General features: G+C 34.7%; 3 protein-coding genes across 8 annotated transcripts; 1 reads left to right on the top strand and 2 right to left on the bottom strand.

Annotated features, from left to right (window-relative positions):
• Nucleotides 1–3,891: 3,891 nt before the first annotated feature.
• Nucleotides 3,892–7,350, bottom strand: LOC104899782 (tetraspanin-8). The gene is made up of 2 exons (XM_010687048.4): nt 6,030–7,350; nt 3,892–4,336 (listed from the first exon to the last, which is right to left on the bottom strand). Exons 1-2 carry the CDS (start codon nt 6,534–6,536, stop codon nt 4,064–4,066), a joined length of 780 nt encoding a protein of 259 aa, XP_010685350.1. The 5' UTR covers nt 6,537–7,350; the 3' UTR covers nt 3,892–4,063.
• A 677-nt stretch (nt 7,351–8,027) lies between these two features.
• On the bottom strand, nt 8,028–11,153 carry LOC104899781 (60S ribosomal protein L18a-like protein). 6 transcript variants are annotated; one of them, XM_010687047.4, is made up of 5 exons: nt 11,000–11,153; nt 10,357–10,448; nt 9,451–9,577; nt 9,249–9,366; nt 8,028–8,385 (listed from the first exon to the last, which is right to left on the bottom strand). In XM_010687047.4, the coding sequence occupies exons 2-5, from the start codon at nt 10,364–10,366 to the stop codon at nt 8,332–8,334; spliced, it is 309 nt and encodes a 102-aa protein (XP_010685349.1). In that variant the 5' UTR covers nt 10,367–10,448; nt 11,000–11,153; the 3' UTR covers nt 8,028–8,331. The 6 variants fall into 6 exon arrangements, with proteins under 6 accessions (XP_010685349.1, XP_010685347.1, XP_048504230.1 ...); XM_010687045.4 differs by having other exon boundaries at nt 9,451–9,580; nt 11,000–11,152; XM_048648273.2 differs by lacking the exon at nt 11,000–11,153 and adding an exon at nt 10,739–10,854.
• Nucleotides 11,154–12,360: 1,207 nt separating this feature from the next.
• On the top strand, nt 12,361–17,907 carry LOC104899780 (uncharacterized). The gene is made up of 4 exons (XM_048648106.2): nt 12,361–12,892; nt 14,266–14,412; nt 15,113–15,427; nt 17,030–17,907. Exons 1-4 carry the CDS (start codon nt 12,509–12,511, stop codon nt 17,441–17,443), a joined length of 1,260 nt encoding a protein of 419 aa, XP_048504063.1. The 5' UTR covers nt 12,361–12,508; the 3' UTR covers nt 17,444–17,907.
• Nucleotides 17,908–19,360: the final 1,453 nt, after the last annotated feature.

The following is a 19,360-nucleotide window of genomic DNA, read 5'->3' as shown; positions in this document are numbered from 1 at the left end:
GTTAGACTCCGTAACTCCAACCTTAACCAAGATATCTGTTGTTCTTAGTCTTTGATGCATCACTAGCCAGCCAATCATCCCGTGCTTAGGAATATATAACCTATTCTAGATTAGTTTATCCCAATGAACAACAGCTTGTTCACCTATCATTCTTTGATAAGTTTGTTTAATATTGAACTGAGTCATACTCTTCAACTTAAAAAATTAAGTTTCAGGTCCAATAAGTTCAGATAAGTTGCAATAAGGTCTAATAAGGACAATAGGTTCCAATCAGGTCTAATAAGGTCCAATAAGTTTCAATCAGGTGCAATAAGTTTCAATCAGGTCTAATAAGGTCCAATAAGTTTCAATAAGGTCTAATAAGGTCCAAATAGTCAATGTTCAATAAAATTTGTATTATTGTCATATGTTATTATTATAATTTTAATTAAAGTACCAAAATTATATAGTATTATACTTGTATTAGTGTCTATTATTTTATTAAATATTTGTATTATTGTCTATTATTTTATTATTCATATTACTATTAGCTGATTATGTTATTATTAGAATTTTTATTAAGTACACAATGTATAGTATTATACTTGTATTATTGTCTATTATTTGATTATTCATATTACTATTAGTGATTTATTATTATATTAAATAATATTATAATCATGGTCAAATAATTAAGGTTAACAATAATAATCATTATAATTACAATATTTTGCAATTCGTCTTTAAATAACTAGAGATAACATGTTTTCGTTACTAATAACAATGAAAGATATAAATGTAGAGTGAGAGATAAGGAGTTAATGCATTCTACTACCTTCACATAAATGAAAGTGGGGTGAGAATTTTTCATATGTGCCAATTTTAACTTGTTAGCAATAAATGTTAATCAACTTTTGATTTTCCACTAGTGCTTTATAAAATCAAAACAAGAGTATTAGATATATTAGTGGTCAAAGTTATGTATAGGCAAATATATAAATAGTAAATTTTTTTTTTAAATTAATTATCATAAGAGATAATTAATAATTATTATTTTTTAAAGGACGAATTTTAATAATTATTACTTCATAATAAATTTTGAGGGGTAGTATTTACGTTAGGGGTAATATTTATGTTATTAATGGTCAATTTTTTTGTCTAATAAGGTCAAATAAGTTTCAATCAGGTCCAATAAGGTCTAATAAGTTTCAATCAAATCCAATAAGGTCTAATAAGTTTCAATCAGGGCCAATAAGGTCTAATAAGTTTCAATAAGGTCAATAAGTTCCAATAAGGTTCAATCAGGTCCAATAAGTTGAATCATGTCCAATCAGGTTTAATAAGTTCCAATAAGTTCAGTTCAGGTTCAATAAGTTCAGTTCAGATAAGGTCCAATAAGTTCAGGGCCAATAAGTTGAAGAGAACGCACCCTTTAGTCATACATAGTCTCGGGAGGCCAAAAGCACCTAAGAATTTGTAGTAAAAATGGGAGATATAATATATTATTAGATTGGTGAATTAGTTCTTACTTTTTAGAATAGAGGTCACGTATTCAAACTTGTGAAAACGATGATTTTTTTCGGGGTTTTTTCACCAAGTACCCTCGAGTTTTCAAAAAATTTACCTGGCACCCTTCATATTTTCAAAATTCACCAGATACCTCTCAGTTTTATGTAAATACACACAAATACCCTTAATGACTAACGATGTAAATTGTTGTTAGTCATTAACCCTAATTTTCTACTTTAAACCCTAATTAAACTTTAATCATAATCCTAATTCTAACCATAAATCCTAAAACCTAACCCTAACCCTAACTACCTATCCCGACCCCCACCCTCCTACCACCCTTACAGCCTCCTCCACCCCACCCCCTCCCCCACCCCTCGCAACCCCCTTCCCCCACCCCCGCAGCCGAAACCTAGTTCCCCCACCCCTCCCCCACTATCGCGCCCCCCTCGATTTTGGAACAATCCCCTCTCCGCACTCCTGCGCCCACCACAACACATACCACCCCCTTCCATTTTCGAGGTCTCCTGGTGAATTTACGAAGAAGGTCTCACTGAGTAACCCGAACAAGCTGCTCGCGACGGGAGGTAGGGGGAGGGTGGGGTTCTAGGGTCGCGCCGAGGGGTAGGGGGATGGTGGGGTTCCGGGCTCGCGATGGGTGCAGCAGGGGTGGGGGCTGTAGGGGTGGTGGGAGGGGATTAGGGATAGGTTTAGAATTTAGGTTAGGGTTGTTAGGTTTTATGGTTTAATTAGGTTAATTAGGATTTATTTAGAGGTTATTTGGGTTCAGACTAACGGCGATTAATATCGTTAGTTATTAAGGGTGTATGAGTCTATTAGTTTGAAATTTAGGGGTACCTGGTGAATTTTGAAAACATGGAGGGTACCAGGTGAATTAGTTAAGCATTGAAATATTTTAGTTAAACGCTGGAGTATATTAGTTATATCATATATTCCAGATTATAATGCATTTTATTGACCCTAACTTCAGTATCACACATAAACATTCTCTCTTTCTTCTCTAATCCATCGAGACGCCCTAAAACCTGTATTGTTTTCCTCCTCCATCTCTGCATACAACCTGCATTGGATGTTTAATTTGGATGTAATTAAGTAAAATATTTGAGCACGAGTTTGCAATGACAATGTCCACAAATACTTAGTTTGTTTTTTCACCTGATAAGATGTTTATCATGTTTGAAGTGAAAGAAGAGTTTGACACATATTCATCACAAAGGGTAATATACACTGCCCATTGTTAGATGATAACTTGCACTTGCAAAAAAATTGAAGAAACATATCAGATCACTTTTTGGTACCGAAAACGTAACTTTTGCATTTGAAAGTTTAACTTTTTATTTGAAAAGCATAACTAATACCTAAATGTTATTAATTTATTAATTTTTTCGTAATAGTTAAACAATATGAAGTAATAGTTATATTGCTAGGATTGTTGTATTTTCATGCCTTGATAATCATGCACATGCGTTCATTCACAAAATTACTACATAATTATATATGCAAAAGTTGGATTAGATATGTAAAGAGAAAAGTGTGGAAAAGAGAAATTAATAGATAAACAAATGTAACCCCATGGCGATATAAAACCGCGAGAAAATTAGTTCTACAATCTCATTCTCAAAAGTCAAGATAATGAAAATACAAGAAAGGCGCTCCAAGAAGTCTACGAAAATACTACTGCAATTATAAACAAAGTCTTAACTACAAAACCAAATCGTAGAAGAACGATGCTCATCAAGTACAACTACGTCGGTTATTTTATCCCCATATGGCTCAAAAACAAAGAGAGGAAGTGCAAAAAAGAAAAGTCACTTTGAGAAGACTAAAAAAATAAATTCCAAGAACCAAATTGAAATTGGTACAATAATTACTCCAAATGCTAGGGTGTTTTAAGTTATTTTTTCAGGTTTTCTTTTGTATTTGACATTCTAGATTTGTAAAAAAGTTGTTTCTTCTTTTATATTAGAAATCAAAATAATGCTCAATTAATCTTAACTAATTATAGAACAACACTAACTAATGTATTGAGTTGACTAAAAAATAATGGAATTCTACATAAAGATTACGAGCTCTAAACTATTTGCTGAAATACTTAACTAATTCACCAAAAATATTAACTAATTCGTCAAAATATTATTGTGAGAATTTGTGAGACGCGATTCATTTTCTAAAAATATATATCTCTTGGGCTGGTCAGGTCTCACGTTAAGACTAACGTGAGACCGTCTTTTTTAAGACTTTGTGAAAAAAAAAAAAAACAAGTTAAAGTCTTACCAAGTGAATTAATTAGGATTTGTTCAAGAATATATGCTTAATATTGTATAAAATGTTGAGAGTAGCTATTGTCTAACTGTAATATTCTTCAAACTTTGCACAAATAAGTCAAGAATATAAATTTTTCCCTTTTGTTAATAATATAAAATTTCAAAGAGTTAACCCCACATGTAAAGAAAATTAAAATAAAAATCTTAAACCCTTAAAGAGATTTATATTTTGAAAAGGGAAATAAAAAAAAGAAAAAGAGAGATTAGAGAATGAAAATAAGCTAATAAATTTATTCTCTAAGAGCAAAACAAGCAATAAGAAAGACGACAAAGAGGACAACAAGGAGGACAGCATTAACAATGCTAATTTTCCTCCATCCTTTCATGAATAAAGCTAAATAACCAGCTTTGCATGAACCACAATTATAGCACAATCTATCAAACTCATTGTTCCAAGTTTTGCAATCTTGATCTTGTGAACTCAATCCTTTTGCTGGAACTTTCCAATTTGTTGCACTTTCATACTCATATCCACAATGTACTGGTGGTTTGCAGCATCCTGTCTGTCTCAAATCAAATAAAATTCCACTAATTAGATGTTGTATAAAAAAGGATGGCTTAATATAAAGTTGAACAAGCTAAGGAAAGGTATGTACTCAATAGGGAAAGGAATTGAATTTGCACATTTTTCTTGTGTACTCCCTCCGTTTTCTAAAGATCTTCCTTGTTACTGTTACTACAGATACCAATAAGAATCAAGTTGTGTGGGGTGTGGGGTGTGGGGTGTGGAGTGTGGGGACTAGGGTGGGTAAAGTAGGAGAGAGAAAGGGGTTAAGATAAATAAACAAATAAAAAAGGGTTAAAGTAGGAGAGAGAAAGGGAGTAAAATTGAATTAATAATGTAATGGTGGACTATATGATAGGAACATGAGAGGGTAAAAAAGGGAAAAAAAATTCCAAATAAGGAATAAAGTAAAAGAGGGAAGATCTTTTGGAAACGCACTTAGGGAAGATCTTTAGGAAACGGAAGGAGTACTCATTGGACTGAACAAATTTTATTTTCCTCCAACTCCTAGAAACACCTAAAGATATGTGTTCCTTAACAACAAAAAAATTGCTTATTCGAAAGATTTCAAATTTGATCAAAAATTACCTAATTCTATGTATGCTCGGAATTACGAATTTTGTGTTTCAAGAAACACTTAAGAATTTGAAGAATATGTAATAGCTAAACTTAGTTTAGTTTTATAGCCCAAGTGAAGGAAAAGGCAAATTCTATACCCAAGAAATCTAATGATGGGGTATGCTCAATGACCTCTCAATCACAAGGTGGGAATCTACTGCTAGATTAAGTATCTTTTTCACGTATTTACAATTTACATGTAAGCCAAGCATATGGGGGTGCATATACCAAATAGTAATTGGTCTAGTTGTTTGATTTGTATCTCACAACCTTGAGGTTGTGGGATCAATCTTCACTAAATGCACTTTGGGGGTGAGGATTTTCCCTTAACATTCTCCCGGCCGTACTCCCAAGGGACTTGCCTGCAAACCCGGGCCAGGTTGACCTGTACAAGGTTTCGATCCGGTTAAAGCGCCTTCTTCTTACCTTAAAATAAAAGTGTATGGGAGGTGCATGATTTACAATCTACAAACCCTTTGTTCGTTCAAGTTTTGTCAAGTTATTGTAACTCCATATATCAAGGTAAGTTGGATTAAATAGTGTGAAAGTGAGTCTTTGTTAGTTTTCCAAGACATGGTTATGAAAGATTGTGGAAAAAAATGGTTCAACAAGTGGGATTTAAAAAAAATATATTAAAGTAGATATAAAGTTAAAACAAGAATAATTTTAAGGAAAGGATGAAACATATTGTAAGAAAAAATTGGAGAAAAAAGGGAGTATATTTTTATATTAATTTAGATTCCAAATTAACATCCTTAATATCATAATAATCAATCCAATACCGAAAAGACAATTTTTCAGGCTTGTTTTTATTCTTCGAAGAGCTTAATTTTTTCGAAATGAACATTTTTTTAAATATTAATACTCATTTCAACTTCTCATCGAGCATTTTTCATTTCTAAATATTATAATTAAACGGATTGATAATTTGCGATATGTAAAATTTACGTAAATCCTAGAAAAGCTAATTGTTTCCCATGGTTTAACAATATGCAAAGTTGGAGAGTGCAATTGAATATAATCCATTATAAACCAACAAAAACATCAAATTTATATAAGAAACAAGATTATACCTCAATGGATGTAAGCCTTGAGCGACTCAAAGAGACAAAATCCATAATGGACCTAAAAGCACCAATCTTGCCACAAGCATCATGGCGAATCATACATCTCTTGATATCCTCCCAATGACCACCACCAACCAAATTATTCTTCAACCAGCCTGAGAATGAATGAAGCTCATACTCCTTAGCTTCACCTCCAAGAACATCCTCCCCATCTCCACCTCCCCTAACAACCGCGCCTCCAACCGATAAACACGCTAACAATCCAATAATTACGATGAACAAAGTGATCAAATACAACCATAGAAAGGGAGTTATTCGACAGCACGAGCCGAGAAGTCCGATCAAGGAGACGATGAGCAAGCAACAACCAAGTGCAATGAGAGGCTTGTACATTATGGGATCACAAGGCGAATTCGCTGTCAATTGTAAGAAATATCCAGCCAACAAGACAGGTAATGAAATGCACAAAGTTAAGGCATTTAGGCATCCTAGGAGAGCAGTGCTTACAGCCATTTGGTTGTTAGATTTTCTTTTTCTTTCTTTTTTCTTTCAGGGTTTTGAATTTAATGGTTAGATTTTCTTCAACTGTGGGGAAATTGATGACCCTAAAACATGATCAAGGTAAAGATTTTCTGGGTAAAACGTCCATGGCATGGCATGACATGCAAAGTTGTATAGAAGGGTTTTGCTTCTTTTTTCTGTTCTTTTAGTGAGTGGTAAGGAGAAAAAAAGGGAGAAAGGGTACCTAAATTTTGGGCTATTTTTATTAGTAGTTGGATCTTGTGAAGAGATAATTAACAAGCGAAATTATTTAATCACCAAATTGTAGAAATTAGTGTCAGAATATATCTGGTAAGTTTCTTTGTGATCCAACCTATTTTCAGGTTGACAAAAATAGAACCAGATACTGAGTAGGGAAAACTGGAAAAGAAACCCAATATTAATTTGATCTTCTTACAATAAATGCTTTTTCAAAATAAACAAATAAATCATATCAATTACAATGAATGATTTGATCATACACAACCATAGGTTAGGATCCTAAGCATAATATTAACAGGTTGCTACCAATGTTACAGCCCCCTGTATTTTGATAAGGTTAGCTGTTGAGAAAATACGAACTCGAAGAAAAAACATTACAAAAAATAGCTGCTCCAAAAAACAAGAAGTATAGTATTTATGAAAAAATCACAATTATTTATTTTTTAAAAGAACCAAGTCTTTAGTGAAATCAGCTAATGTTAACGATTACCAGCCATCAATCATTACAAACAGCTATCCGTTAATTGTCAAATAAGGCCGTCAAGTCAAGGCATTAAAAGATCTAAAGGTGGTCGGAGAGGCGAGTTAACAAATTCGGCCTGGCCTATGCAGTCAAGAACCAAGGATATGGTTCAACCAAACTCCGCTTGTCAAGGATATTGGGCTGGATCAAGGAAGGGTGGAGCAACAAAATGTGGTTCAGTTATGAGGCAGAATAGGTCTAGCGTTGCTAACCAACATCTTGGTCGAACCAGTCATGAGCCGGATCAATACAATGAAGCTTATCCCCCATCGTCTCACTGGCCATAAGGTACTTTTTACCCCCATCATGCCCTGCCTTAACAGAGGTCCAATCAGTCGCGATCTGCAGCAGACCACCAACCAAGCAAAAGTCCTGGAACCAGTAAATCCTGTTGGCCATCACCAAAGAGTGGATATCATAACCCACATAGGTTACATCACTTGCCTAGTTGCCTACTTTAACACAGCAGCATAGTGCAGAGTACAGGCTACTGAGTCAATGTTGTGACCAGGAGTTCTGATATCCACTCTTCCATGAACACCGATTATCTAAAGAAGCTCATATACTAATTAATTACAACCTAGAAAAAGAATATAGTAATACCCAAAATCCTCCATCAAAGAAAAATTTGGTACTTGTCCATGTCGTGGCAGTACCGAGTAATTAATGATACCCGTGTTTCCTGTAATGATACCATACCATAAAACATGATGCAACACTAAGATACAACAACTATATGCATAACACAACAGCAAATCCAGGCTGAACGTCAAACACATCAAGACACTTCTCTAAGACATCATTTTATAATGTGGCTATTGTTTTCTACACTCCAATACAGTTATATCATGTACATGTAGGTATTTTTGCACACACAGTAAAACTTACAATCACCTGCTAAATGCTTCATCAAGCTCTTCCCCAAAGATCCCCCTTTTGCCTGTTTGGCTTGTGTATAAAATTGGAGAAACGCATATATACACAAGGAACTGATATGGTAGAGCTTTAGTGTTTCCACAAGCACTAAAATAGAATCACAGCCGCAACAATCAGTGCCACAATTGTAAATACCAATGCCTGCACACAGAAAGAGATCATTGTTACTGGTACATGAGGGTATGGTAATCTACAAACATTTGCTTAGTACAAATGCAATTAGCAAGGAATTTGAAGAGATAGACTACACATGACAGAATGATTTAATCATAATGATCTTCCTATAAAGTCAATATAGCAAGGAGTTGTAAAAGCCACATTTATTGGAACACAATATTCATATGTAAAAGTAGCAGACTGCAGAAATTCCCACAAAGCCAAGCAATATGGATTAAGGAACCTGTGAACTTCAAGAAAAATTAGACGTGTCAAGAACACTGCACTACTGCAGCACCACTGCACCAACATTTGCAGCGATGGGTGCTCAAAAACTCAATAATTTAGCTTCTAATTGGGAATTCATCAATCAAGATTCAAGGAATGTCCAAGAGACTTCTTTGCTAAAATTTCTCACTACATATCTTTCTGAGACAGACTCTTTTTGCTAGTCTATTTAGGTTAGGGTAATCGAAGATAAATCTTGACCTCTCCAAACACCATCTAGGGGAGAGATCCAAACTAGTTAGTGGCTGTGAATTCCAAAATAACTCCCAACATATAAGACATGCAAAGCCTATGGATCCATTAATTCCATTACAGTACAGCTATTTACTAAGACTATCAGTACACAATATGCATAAACCATCTGCATTCTCTCACCAGCATGCATGAAAAAGTCTAACTTACACCCACTAGCTGTAAGAAGCTTAACATAATCTAGTTTCAATGAAAAGAGTATCTATCCTTCTAGGTTCCTTTCAGTTCAGTAAAAGAGCCAAGTAAGCCAAGACAACGATGGTTTCAGTAACAAGCCAGGACAAGCTATGCCACAAGAAGATACTTACAGCTATTGCGCAAGTGGCCAGTCCAGTTCTCTCCCTAGGATCATTAAGATAGTAATTTCTGAAGTAAAGGATTGTAGCATAGTACCACATCAACGGGAATACGAAACCAAGCAGAAATCTGCGAGAAACATACACATTGAGATTAGAGACAAGGTGAAGGAACGGGCAAATGAAGCATATAGAAAAAGTTGAAGAGACATACGAAAACCAGCCTATACCACAGCCAAAGCATGGGAGAGGTTTATCATACAACCCCAACAAGTCGTCCTCTCCATCTCCAATGAGTGTATAGTCGCCCTCCTCGCGTTTTTTGGGGTCTGTTGGGCAGCCTTCTGTGGATAAACGTAAAATAATTGAGATAAACACGGCATGTACTTCCAGACAGAGATACAACATCAACAATTTTGTAAAAGGTCTGGGTGCAGCAGATGCATGCATACCCTCATCTTTCTACTATGTTTAAGAGTGATTCCAACTTCCTTGGCCTTCTAGCATGCTACCTCCCCCTCAAAACTTCAAGCAGTTTTTATTAGCTTACTATGCTTATGCATCAGAACATTTCAGAAAATTGTTACAAGGCTGCCTCAATACCCCTTCCATTTTGTTTTGTAATGTGTTCGGTCCAATTCAATCTTGCATCAAAGATGTTAATACCCTCTTTTTATCATAGTCTTGTTATCATACCCTGCTCAATAATGGTTGAGCTGACTTGTTTCATTCACTTCTTGCTTTGACCACATAAGAAATCATAATTAGGATTCTCCATCGACAACTTATCAATATTGCGTTTATTGGCACTAAGAACAACTATCACATTCTTAGAATACCTGAATCATGGTCGCCAAATGAACATGTATCATGGCATATTTGACTAAAAACCCTAGTAACTTTATAAGATGTGTTGTCTTAGACTATGATACAGATGAAGCACATAACAAAAAATTTATCACAGATGTAACTCGAAAAAGGCAAGCATGAGAAACACAATAGTTCTCGGTGTAGACTCAAGCAAGACTCAAGGAGCAACAGCTTTATTTTAATTTTGTTACCAATCCCAATTAAAAATCAACAAGAGGATCTTATATTCAAATTCAGAAAATTATATTACTTTGTTCCATGTTTGGTTGTTGATAAATCAGGAAATTAACATCAAACTTGATTTCCTGCTTACCAAGTCCCAGCTCTTTTCCTCTAATATATCTGAAACAATTAAAACACAAAATAAATGAAGTAATAGATAAATAAATTTGCTGAATTTCATCAAATATAACAAATTGCCAGCATAAGCATTTTATGGGAAAATATGGCAAACAACCTATCAAAGATTCAAAATTCATCCCTAAAATTAAAAATACAAAATAAAGATAATAAGAACAACAACAATCATGATGTAGCCCAAAAAAGAAATAAAAAAACATACATGCAAAAACCAGGAAAAAGAAAGCAATACGAAAAAGGTCAATGAACTGATGAAGAACACCATCAATTACCAAAATCAATCTCAAACACATTAAAGTTTCTATTTTCCCATCAAAACACAAGATAAAAAGAAAATATCTCCATTTCATGAAATTCTAAAAAAGGGGGGCTTTAATCAATATAAAATTGGGGAAACAAAACAAATAGCAAAAACCATCTATTAAATGAGAAAGAAATGAAACCCATAAATAGAAAAATAGAGTTGAATGCAAATCAATAGTGGTAAAACATACCCAACAAATTGTAGTATTTACCCAGAAAGTGAAATTTACCTGAGAAGGGAGTAGAATCATCAGTAACAAAGAATTGGAAAACAAGGTAAGTGTTTTGAGGGAGAGAGAGAGAGTTGTGTTTTAACTTTTAAGGTAGAGAAAAAAAAGTAACTGGTACTCAGTCTCACTACTCAGTCAAGTTAAGGTACAAGTTCTTGCATTGAAACGGCGACAATCCCTTGATTAAATATAAGTAGGAGTAGGACCCAATATAAATAATATGGATATTTGAACAAAAAATAATTATTAAATATTCCGTCCGTTTCCTAAAGATCTTCCCACTTACTGTTCCTATAGATACCAAGGAAAATCAAGTTGTGTGGGGCATGGTGTGAGTAAAGTAGGAGAGAGAAAGGGGTTAAGATAAATAAACAAATATAAAGGGGTTAAAGTAGGAGAGAGAACGGGAGTAAAATTGAATTAATAATGTAATGGTGGACCATATGACAGTGACATGAGAGGGTAAATAGGGAAATTTGTTTTGCCAAATAAGGAATAAAGCAAAAGAGAGAAGATCTTTTGGAAACACCCTTAAACGAAAAGAGGGATGATCTTTAGGAAACGGAGGGAGTATTTTTCAACACTTTAAGCAAATTAAGTTTTACGTTTAATAAGATAAGATTTAATAAGTTTAAGTTCTAATAATATACAATTAACTCTAATGAAATAAGGTTCATAATTTCTAAAATTAGGTTTAGTAAATTTAATTATGTACAATCAAATTTATAAATTCCAAAAAAATAATAAAAAAATAAATTAAGCAAATTTGGCTTTAACGGCACAAAGCCATGAACTACGATGAAGGTGTGAGACTCAGCACGACCTTGATCAAGTGTATGATGCATCATGAACTATGATTTTTGGTACGCAAAGTGACATAAATGAGATAAAGGGACAACAATTCCATAATAGCAAGAAAATCTAATGATTCTTTATTTTTTTTAAAGTTTTTTTTAATATTTTTCGAGCAAATTCACAAACAAATTTGAATTGGTAAGTAATAATAATGAGTATGAAAATGTATGTTAAGTAAAACGATAAAACAAAATTATCAATAATAATATTATAAAATAATTATAATAGTGATATAATATTGTAATAATAAATAATGATTATAATAATGTCTAATATTTAAATGATAATAGTAAGATACAAATAATAATATTAAAGACTCAATTAAATATTTACAAAAATTAAAATTGAATTTTAAAATAATTATTATAATTAATAATAAATTAAGAATAATAATATCGCTTCAAAAACAATTAAGAATAATATTAAGGATGATAATAAAAGTTTGATAATAATAATAAAGTTAACTGAATTAAACTACACTTAACACGGCAGAACTCACAAACTCGATCCACAAACAAAAAAAAAGCACAGCCAGCCCAATATATTTTTCCTCCTCTCTCTTTCTCTCGTAGGGTTTATTGAAACCAAAAAAAAAGACTCCATTTTTATCTCCAAAACCCCTCTATTTTCCTCTGTTTTCTCAAACCTCAATCAATGAAATCATCAACAATGGAAGCAGAAACAGACCCACAATCCCACAAATCAAAGAAGAAAAAGCGAAAAACATCCACCATTGTTGCTGAAATCAAGATGTTGAAGGAAGAACCAGATAAAAATGCACCATATTTGGGATACTACCCATCTGGGTTAGACCCACTAAGCCCTGAAATCGTAGAATCAAACAACCATAAGTTTTATAGAAATCAGAAAAAGATTAAAAGAGTTGAACTTGTTGTTAAACCAACTGGGTTTGGTGTTAACTATGTTGGTAATAATTATTCTGGTGAAGCAGCTTCTGGTAGAATGAACAGTTTTGCTCTTTGTGTTGTTCAAAAAAATCGTCAGTCTTTAACAGTTGTTCCTATTACTGCTAACAAGGTAGTGTTTTTTATACATGGTTGCAGTTATTTTTTTTTTTTATTTTTTGTTGTGTTTTTTTACATGTTGGAGATTAATTGTGATTTCTGGGTTATGTTCTTATAATCTTATTTGTTGTGAATTGATTTTGATGAAAAATATGAAATTTTTGTGTTTCTTGTCTGATTGATTGGAGTAAAATTGGGATTTTTTTGGATAGACTTTGAGAAATTTTCTGATGGAAGTAGTGTTGTGTGGAAAGCTTATTTGATTAGATTATGCGATTAAGTGTAAGGGAATGAACTTTGTTTAGTTGTAATGTTGTGTGGGAAGAGGAGTGTACCAGACTACCAGTAAAGAGAAGTTGGAGCAAGGTGTGAGGAAAAGACTCCTGTAAGGTGTGGGAACAAGGAGGAAATCGCCCGTTCTTCGATTATCCTATTTGGGTTAGAATTATGTTTTGAGCCCGAATTAGCTTTTTCCACCATGATTGTAACCTAACTCAGGAGGAGCAAAATTGTTTTTAGCATACATTCGCCTCTCAAACGAACAGAGCCTAGAAACGTTTTGTGGTTGTGTGATTAAGCAAGGAAGAATTTGGAGGTTAAAGTAGAGATGAAGAATTTGGAGCAGGAGTGATAGATGCAGATTACAGGGGCGCCTCTTGGGGTGATTCTCTTCAATTTTTCTGATGTTGATTTGGTTCTACCAGTGCTTAAATATTCTAGAAAAGAATGGCTTAGCTGTAGTGATTAGTTTATTAGCCGTAATCTAAGCACTTTCTCCTTGCCAGTCTATCAGTATCGCACTGGTATGCAGTATTCTAGTTATGAAATTCGTTGATCATTGAGTCATGAGAGAGCACTAATAACAGTAATCTAGTAGCATCGAGCATGCGTGCTCAATACATCCATTAGTATTAGTAGTGGAGTAACTGGAATAGTGTTGTCTGTGATAATTTTTTTATTAATTGTGTGCTCATACAAGATTATCCCTCCCTCCTATACAATTTAAGTGAATTGGGAAGATGAACTCCTTGTAATTTAATGATGAAAAGGGTGTATGGCAATGTGTTTTTGTTGGGTTTTGTGTATTTTATTCATAGACTTCTGAGCTTAGGTTGGGTTTTATGAAGCTTTGATAAAATTGATTGAAATAATCAATTGCTAGCTTATTCACTTATTTGGCTGAGGAGGGAAATGAAAATGTAGGAGTTTTTTTATGTGTTTGTTAACTTTATTTGAGTAGAGATTCAAAGTGAACATGTATGCATTGGCTGGTGAATAATTCATTGTATATTCTTTTCAAAAATATTCAATATTCATTTTGCATATATTGGCCTGGATTGCTGCTGCTTGGGAGCTCACATGAACTTCCGTGCTGAAAATATTCAGGTATTCAGGCTACAACCATGGGTTAAAGGAGCACAAATAGCTGACAAGGAGCCAGACACTCCTGCCAAGATCGATACTGAAGAAGAGAGAAGAATGAAACAGCGTTTGCTTACTGATCGATATGGTACCAAGGGCGCAATTGGGAAGGTTTATATTCTTTCTCTTGTTTTTTAAAAAATGCAGTGACATTCATCTTAAGCATCATTTATCCCTGGAATTTTATGTTTCTTCTTATTTGAATCTGATGCATCGAGGACCATAGCCATTTGTTTATATTTGCTAATTGCTATGCATATGAAACTTGCTATCTTGTCAAATGAATTTTCGAAGCATCTTGATGTACCATTTGGATAATATAATGTTGAATCTACCGTGTGATGTAATATCAATGACTTTTTTGTTACATATAAGATGAAGATTAACATTTGTACTGACCCAGTAATTTTTATGTAAACAAATGAAGTAGATATTCTATAATTTTGAGATATTTGAATTCAACTGAGTGAGAAATCTTGGAAATCAAAGTTTATTTGTATTGGACTGAGTATATGTACCCTTTGTTCCTAAAAGATTGTCTCATCCGCCATGTATTACTTTTTTAAAGGTTGCTTGGGTGGAGTTGATGAGGGAGTAAACTGGTGGAACCATATGTAGTTAATAAATGACGGGAGTAAAGTGTTAGGACCATATGGCCATCAAAGAGATGGCCACATGGGGCAATCTCTTAGGATGTTCATATCAAGAAAATGGAGCAAATTTTTAGGGACAGAGGGGATAGATAACACAAAAGCAATGAAGAAAGTTTTTGAGAAGTTTGATACATAAAAAGTGATTGTCTCTCTTGCAGGAGAAGAAAGCAATGCAGCGGCGTCAAAAGGAAGATCCTAGTGCCCAGGAGGAGTTGAACCAGATCCTAGAGGAAACTCCTGTAGACAAGTCAGCACTAATAAGCTCCACTTTGGACACATCCCGCAGTATTCCCCCATATGATCTTTCTGCTACAACACCAGAAAAGGCTTATCTGCTTGATAAAATAATTTCCAAAGGAGAATGGGAATATGTGAAGGACATTCTGGAGCTGTTGCAAGCTGGGAAGGAGATTAAATCTGATGTTTACCCAAGCTTTGTGTGCAACCGATTATACAGAGTGGAATTAAACAAGGTGAGTTTCTAAAGACGTAATTAGTCTGGTAAAAGCTGTTTCTTGAGTCTTGGCACAATTGTTATTTGCTAAGTAGGGAAATCTGGTATTCCTTTTTTTCTAAGATGGCATGAAAACATCGCATTGTCATTAGAAACAATTTTATTCTTATAGGTCATGTTCGGCTAGCTGTGGTACTAACTGTTAGCTGTTGAAGTTAATAGCGTTCCTACTAGAAATTGGCTAAAACACAAAACGAATTATGTATTTTATTTTTTAAGGGAGAGTTTAAAATGAAATAAGCTTTGATTGAATATGAAAGGATGAGTCAATCCTCTCCTCCCCCCCCCCCCAAAAAAAAAAAAAAAATATCGGAACTCGACAAAAGTATTATCCCCCCGGTTTCTTATAATCTAGACAAATTCGTTTAAAATCACATATAGTTGTTTTTATCATTCTTCATTATTGGAGATGAACCCCACCTTTTGTCCAATTGAACCCCGATAAGATGATGTATTCTATGGTTTCGGTTTTTCTTCTCCTTCATACTTTTCTGTCTCTTAAACTTTTAACTTTTTCCTTGGTTATGATAAAAGGCAAGTGTATATTAATTTGAAAAAGGAAGTAGTATATGCTGGAATTTAACATGACAACTCATTGCCTGCCCATCCCTCACTCTAATAACAATCGAGAATATCTTCAAAAGCAAACAAACCATCTAAAAGAAAATAAATGAGGCTTCCATCCCACAACATCCTAATGATAGTACTGAACCATGCTTGTTTATCGACAAATTTTAGTGATTTACCCAATTTCACAATTTGTGGGCACTCAAGCATCAAAGCAACCATAGTGAAAAGAAGCGATGAAGAGAAAGACCGCCAATCATTCCAGTTACACAGTTAACCGCATTCAAAAATTCAATCCAATTACACGTCTTACCTTGTTTCATTTTAAACAAAGAATTTGCCATGTTTATGATGGCAACTCTGATGGGAGAGAGTTTGAAGATTGGGAGTAGACGGAAATTTGTTTTTGCTTTAGGTAGTCTTTTTGAAGTTTCCTGAACTCTAGTCTCTAGGAAAGTATGAACCTGATGTATGAATACTGATATTATACATTTGCAAAATGCTCATCAGTCGTCACTTGCTGCTTCAACCAGTAAATCTACAGCAACCATGGACAAGCCAACGGTTACAGTTTGGCATGAACAAATTGAGCATGTAAAATGAGTTGCAATTGGTTTTATGTATCTTGTTTATTTAGAACTGGAATCAAAAAGGTTTTTTTTTTTTTTGCTCTTTTAAGATAATTTTACTCTCACTGCTTTTTGAGATCCAACTGAAAAAAGAGCAAACTAACTAAGCTACTGGATCTTTGGGTGTGTCTTATTATACAATTGCACATTTATCGTGTCATTATCGGGCCTTATGGAGGGCCTAGAGGCTACTCATGGAACACTGGACCAGGGCGAAGAGGGGGGTTTGATCATGATTTATGCCTAGCTGCTCACTCTTAGCTGGGGTACTATTATTGTTGATCTCAATAGCACTCTTTGACCTAAATAATGATTTTCTCTTGCCAATTTGTTAAAATATTATCTTTATATTCTTGATTCTGTAGGATGAATCAGAGAAAGGAAGACTTGCTGGCATCCTTTCATACATCAGCCATCTCGTAAACTATAAAGATCGAAATTCCATAGATGGCGGCTCATCTAAGAATCAGAAATCCATCCCGACCATTCTTCAACAGAAGTTCAAAACTTTATTTGCCGATCCAGAAAAGAACAGGCTATCTGATGAGAAAATAGGTTCCCTCATCAGCTATGTGCTAGTTCTCACCCTATTCATTGACGAATTCGAGACTGATTTCAGAGATATTGCTAAGGATTTGAAGATGTCTGCCCTCCGCTTGAGAACTTATTTCAAGAATTTGGGTTGTAAGTTTAAGAGATCAAAAAATGTGGCTTTCCTATCTGTTCCTCTCAGTTTCCCTTCGCCTGTGACAAAGAGAAGAAGAGCAGGTGGGCGGTAAATGTGACGGCTCTAGGGATGGCAGTGGGGCGGGTCAAGTAGGAGACCTGCCCCATCCCCGCCCAATTGGGGCGAGGATGGGTCTAGGTTTGGCAGGGATGGGGCGGGGATGGGGATTAAAATTGTACCCGCAATGGGCGGTGGAGCGGGTGTGGATTTTATGTTATACCCGCCACATCCCCGCCCCATCCCCACCCGGCCCGCCCCACCCTGCCTGCCCCACCCCCTCATGGTTTATCAAAAAAAGTAATTGGTCTTTCTTGTCGTATTTTGTTTTACTGGTTTAAATTTGGATAAACATGCTTTATCTTGCTTTTAGGTTATGTGTTAATCATGGAAAATATATTGATATACGTATGTATTCCCAAGTAATGTATTGTTGAAGTCAGTTTGTTAAGAACGTGATGTTTTATGATTAGAGTTTCCAGTATATGAGAAGATAGCAATTATTGAACTATTATATAATCTTTTTGTTTTTCTAGTAAAATCTCGTTATATTTTTTTATTATTATGTAGTGTCTGAACTAACCTATTTGTTATTTTACTTTGACTTTTGCAGTGCTCACATATGTTATTTTACCTATTTCTTATTAATATAGAGATGCTATTATTGTGAGAACTTATTAATTTTTTTTACATTACATTTTGGAGATATCAATTTTTTAATTTAAAATATATTGAAGTTTGCTTTTACGCCAACAACGTGAAAGTCAAAGCAGGAAAAAAACAACAAAGGAATAACATATTTGACAACTGATATGTGGAGGTTTTTTTTGCTTTTCTCTGTGTGAAGCGTGAACTGTGAAATTCATCACGTCTCTTTCATAAGTTTGCTGTCATTTCACTTTTTGCTATCTAAGAATCTGATTGTTCATCTTGGTATGGTGTAGAGCTGATCAACTCAGCCCTGCCCGATTTTTGAGCGAATTTCGGGCAGAATTATTGGCTCGCGGTTGGGCTCGGCCCAAATTTGTTAATTTTGTATCAGGCTTTGGGCAAGGCGGCAAGCCAAAAATGACTTTTTAGTCTATTTTTTTTGCTCGAATTAGCGGGTTTGAACACAAAATTTTGGCCGATCCGACCAAGGAGCAATTTTTTTTAGACATTGTCCTGTCCGAACCCGACCTGGCCATGATCACCTCTAGTTTGGTGAGTGCTTTGATTTACTAATTATCAATAAAAAGGATAAAATACAATCATAATTTTTCATTTTTCACTTTTCACTTTCAAAAGTCACCAAATTACATGTATAATCATTCATTATTGTTGAGACCTACTAATGTACACACGTGATGAAATTGCATGAGAAAGGTTATCCAGCATGCATACTCTATACTTGTAATTTGCAAATTATCGCCTTCAATGTGCAGCGTAGAGATTCGAACTCTCCTCTGCTCCTTCTCCTCATGGACTATCCAGCATATTTATAGTGAGGCAAATCAAGCTGCAGATTGGATGGCAAATGTGGGCCACCTGCTTGATTCCCCTTTTGTCATCGATTCTTGTACTAATTCAGCTTTGCAGACTATACTTGTAAACGACATATTAGGACCACCCCTCGAGCGGAGGGTCTCCCAATATTATTTTTTCTTATAAAAAAAAAAAAAAAAAAAAGCATGCATACTCTATATTAGGGCTGGCAATCAGGTCGGGTCGGGTCAGGTTCAGGTCGACCTATTTAGGTAAACAGGTCATGACCTATGAACCTGAACCCGACCTGTTTAGGTAAACAGGTCATAAAATCAAACCTGAACCCGACCCAGAGTTAATCGGGTTGACCCGAACCCGACCTGTCTGACCCGATTGCTGGATAGCTTAAAATTTGCTCAAATAAATCCTGATTTTTTTACAGATTTTTTTCTAACACACATAAATATTCCAAATTTGCAATTATCCAACATTCAAATTTAAAACAAAA

The sequence above is a fragment of the Beta vulgaris genome, chromosome 7 (assembly GCF_026745355.1).
Source record: "Beta vulgaris subsp. vulgaris cultivar EL10 chromosome 7, EL10.2, whole genome shotgun sequence".
In the NCBI taxonomy this organism is placed as follows: Eukaryota; Viridiplantae; Streptophyta; class Magnoliopsida; order Caryophyllales; family Amaranthaceae; genus Beta; species Beta vulgaris.
Note: the sequence above shows the minus strand (reverse complement) of the source record. Positions and strands in the feature narration are given on the sequence as shown.

What these genes read in the sequence shown, in the direction of transcription:
- LOC104899782 (XM_010687048.4), bottom strand. Translation starts at nt 6,536, where the DNA reads ATGGCTGTAAGCACTGCTCTCCTAGGATGCCTAAATGCCTTAACTTTG. An exon ending in CAAGGCTTACATCCATTGAG is followed by an intron (nt 4,337 to 6,029) that starts GTATAATCTTGT and finishes GATTTGAGACAG; the next exon opens with ACAGGATGCTGCAAACCACC.
- LOC104899781 (XM_048648274.2), bottom strand. Translation starts at nt 10,816, where the DNA reads ATGAAATGGAGATATTTTCTTTTTATCTTGTGTTTTGATGGGAAAATA. An exon ending in CTTTTTCCTGGTTTTTGCAT is followed by an intron (nt 10,449 to 10,668) that starts GTATGTTTTTTT and finishes TAATTGTTTCAG; the next exon opens with ATATATTAGAGGAAAAGAGC. An exon ending in AGGAAAAGAGCTGGGACTTG is followed by an intron (nt 9,581 to 10,419) that starts GTAAGCAGGAAA and finishes GTTTATCCACAG; the next exon opens with AAGGCTGCCCAACAGACCCC.
- LOC104899780 (XM_048648106.2), top strand. Translation starts at nt 12,509, where the DNA reads ATGAAATCATCAACAATGGAAGCAGAAACAGACCCACAATCCCACAAA. An exon ending in TTCCTATTACTGCTAACAAG is followed by an intron (nt 12,893 to 14,265) that starts GTAGTGTTTTTT and finishes GAAAATATTCAG; the next exon opens with GTATTCAGGCTACAACCATG. An exon ending in CCAAGGGCGCAATTGGGAAG is followed by an intron (nt 14,413 to 15,112) that starts GTTTATATTCTT and finishes TCTCTCTTGCAG; the next exon opens with GAGAAGAAAGCAATGCAGCG.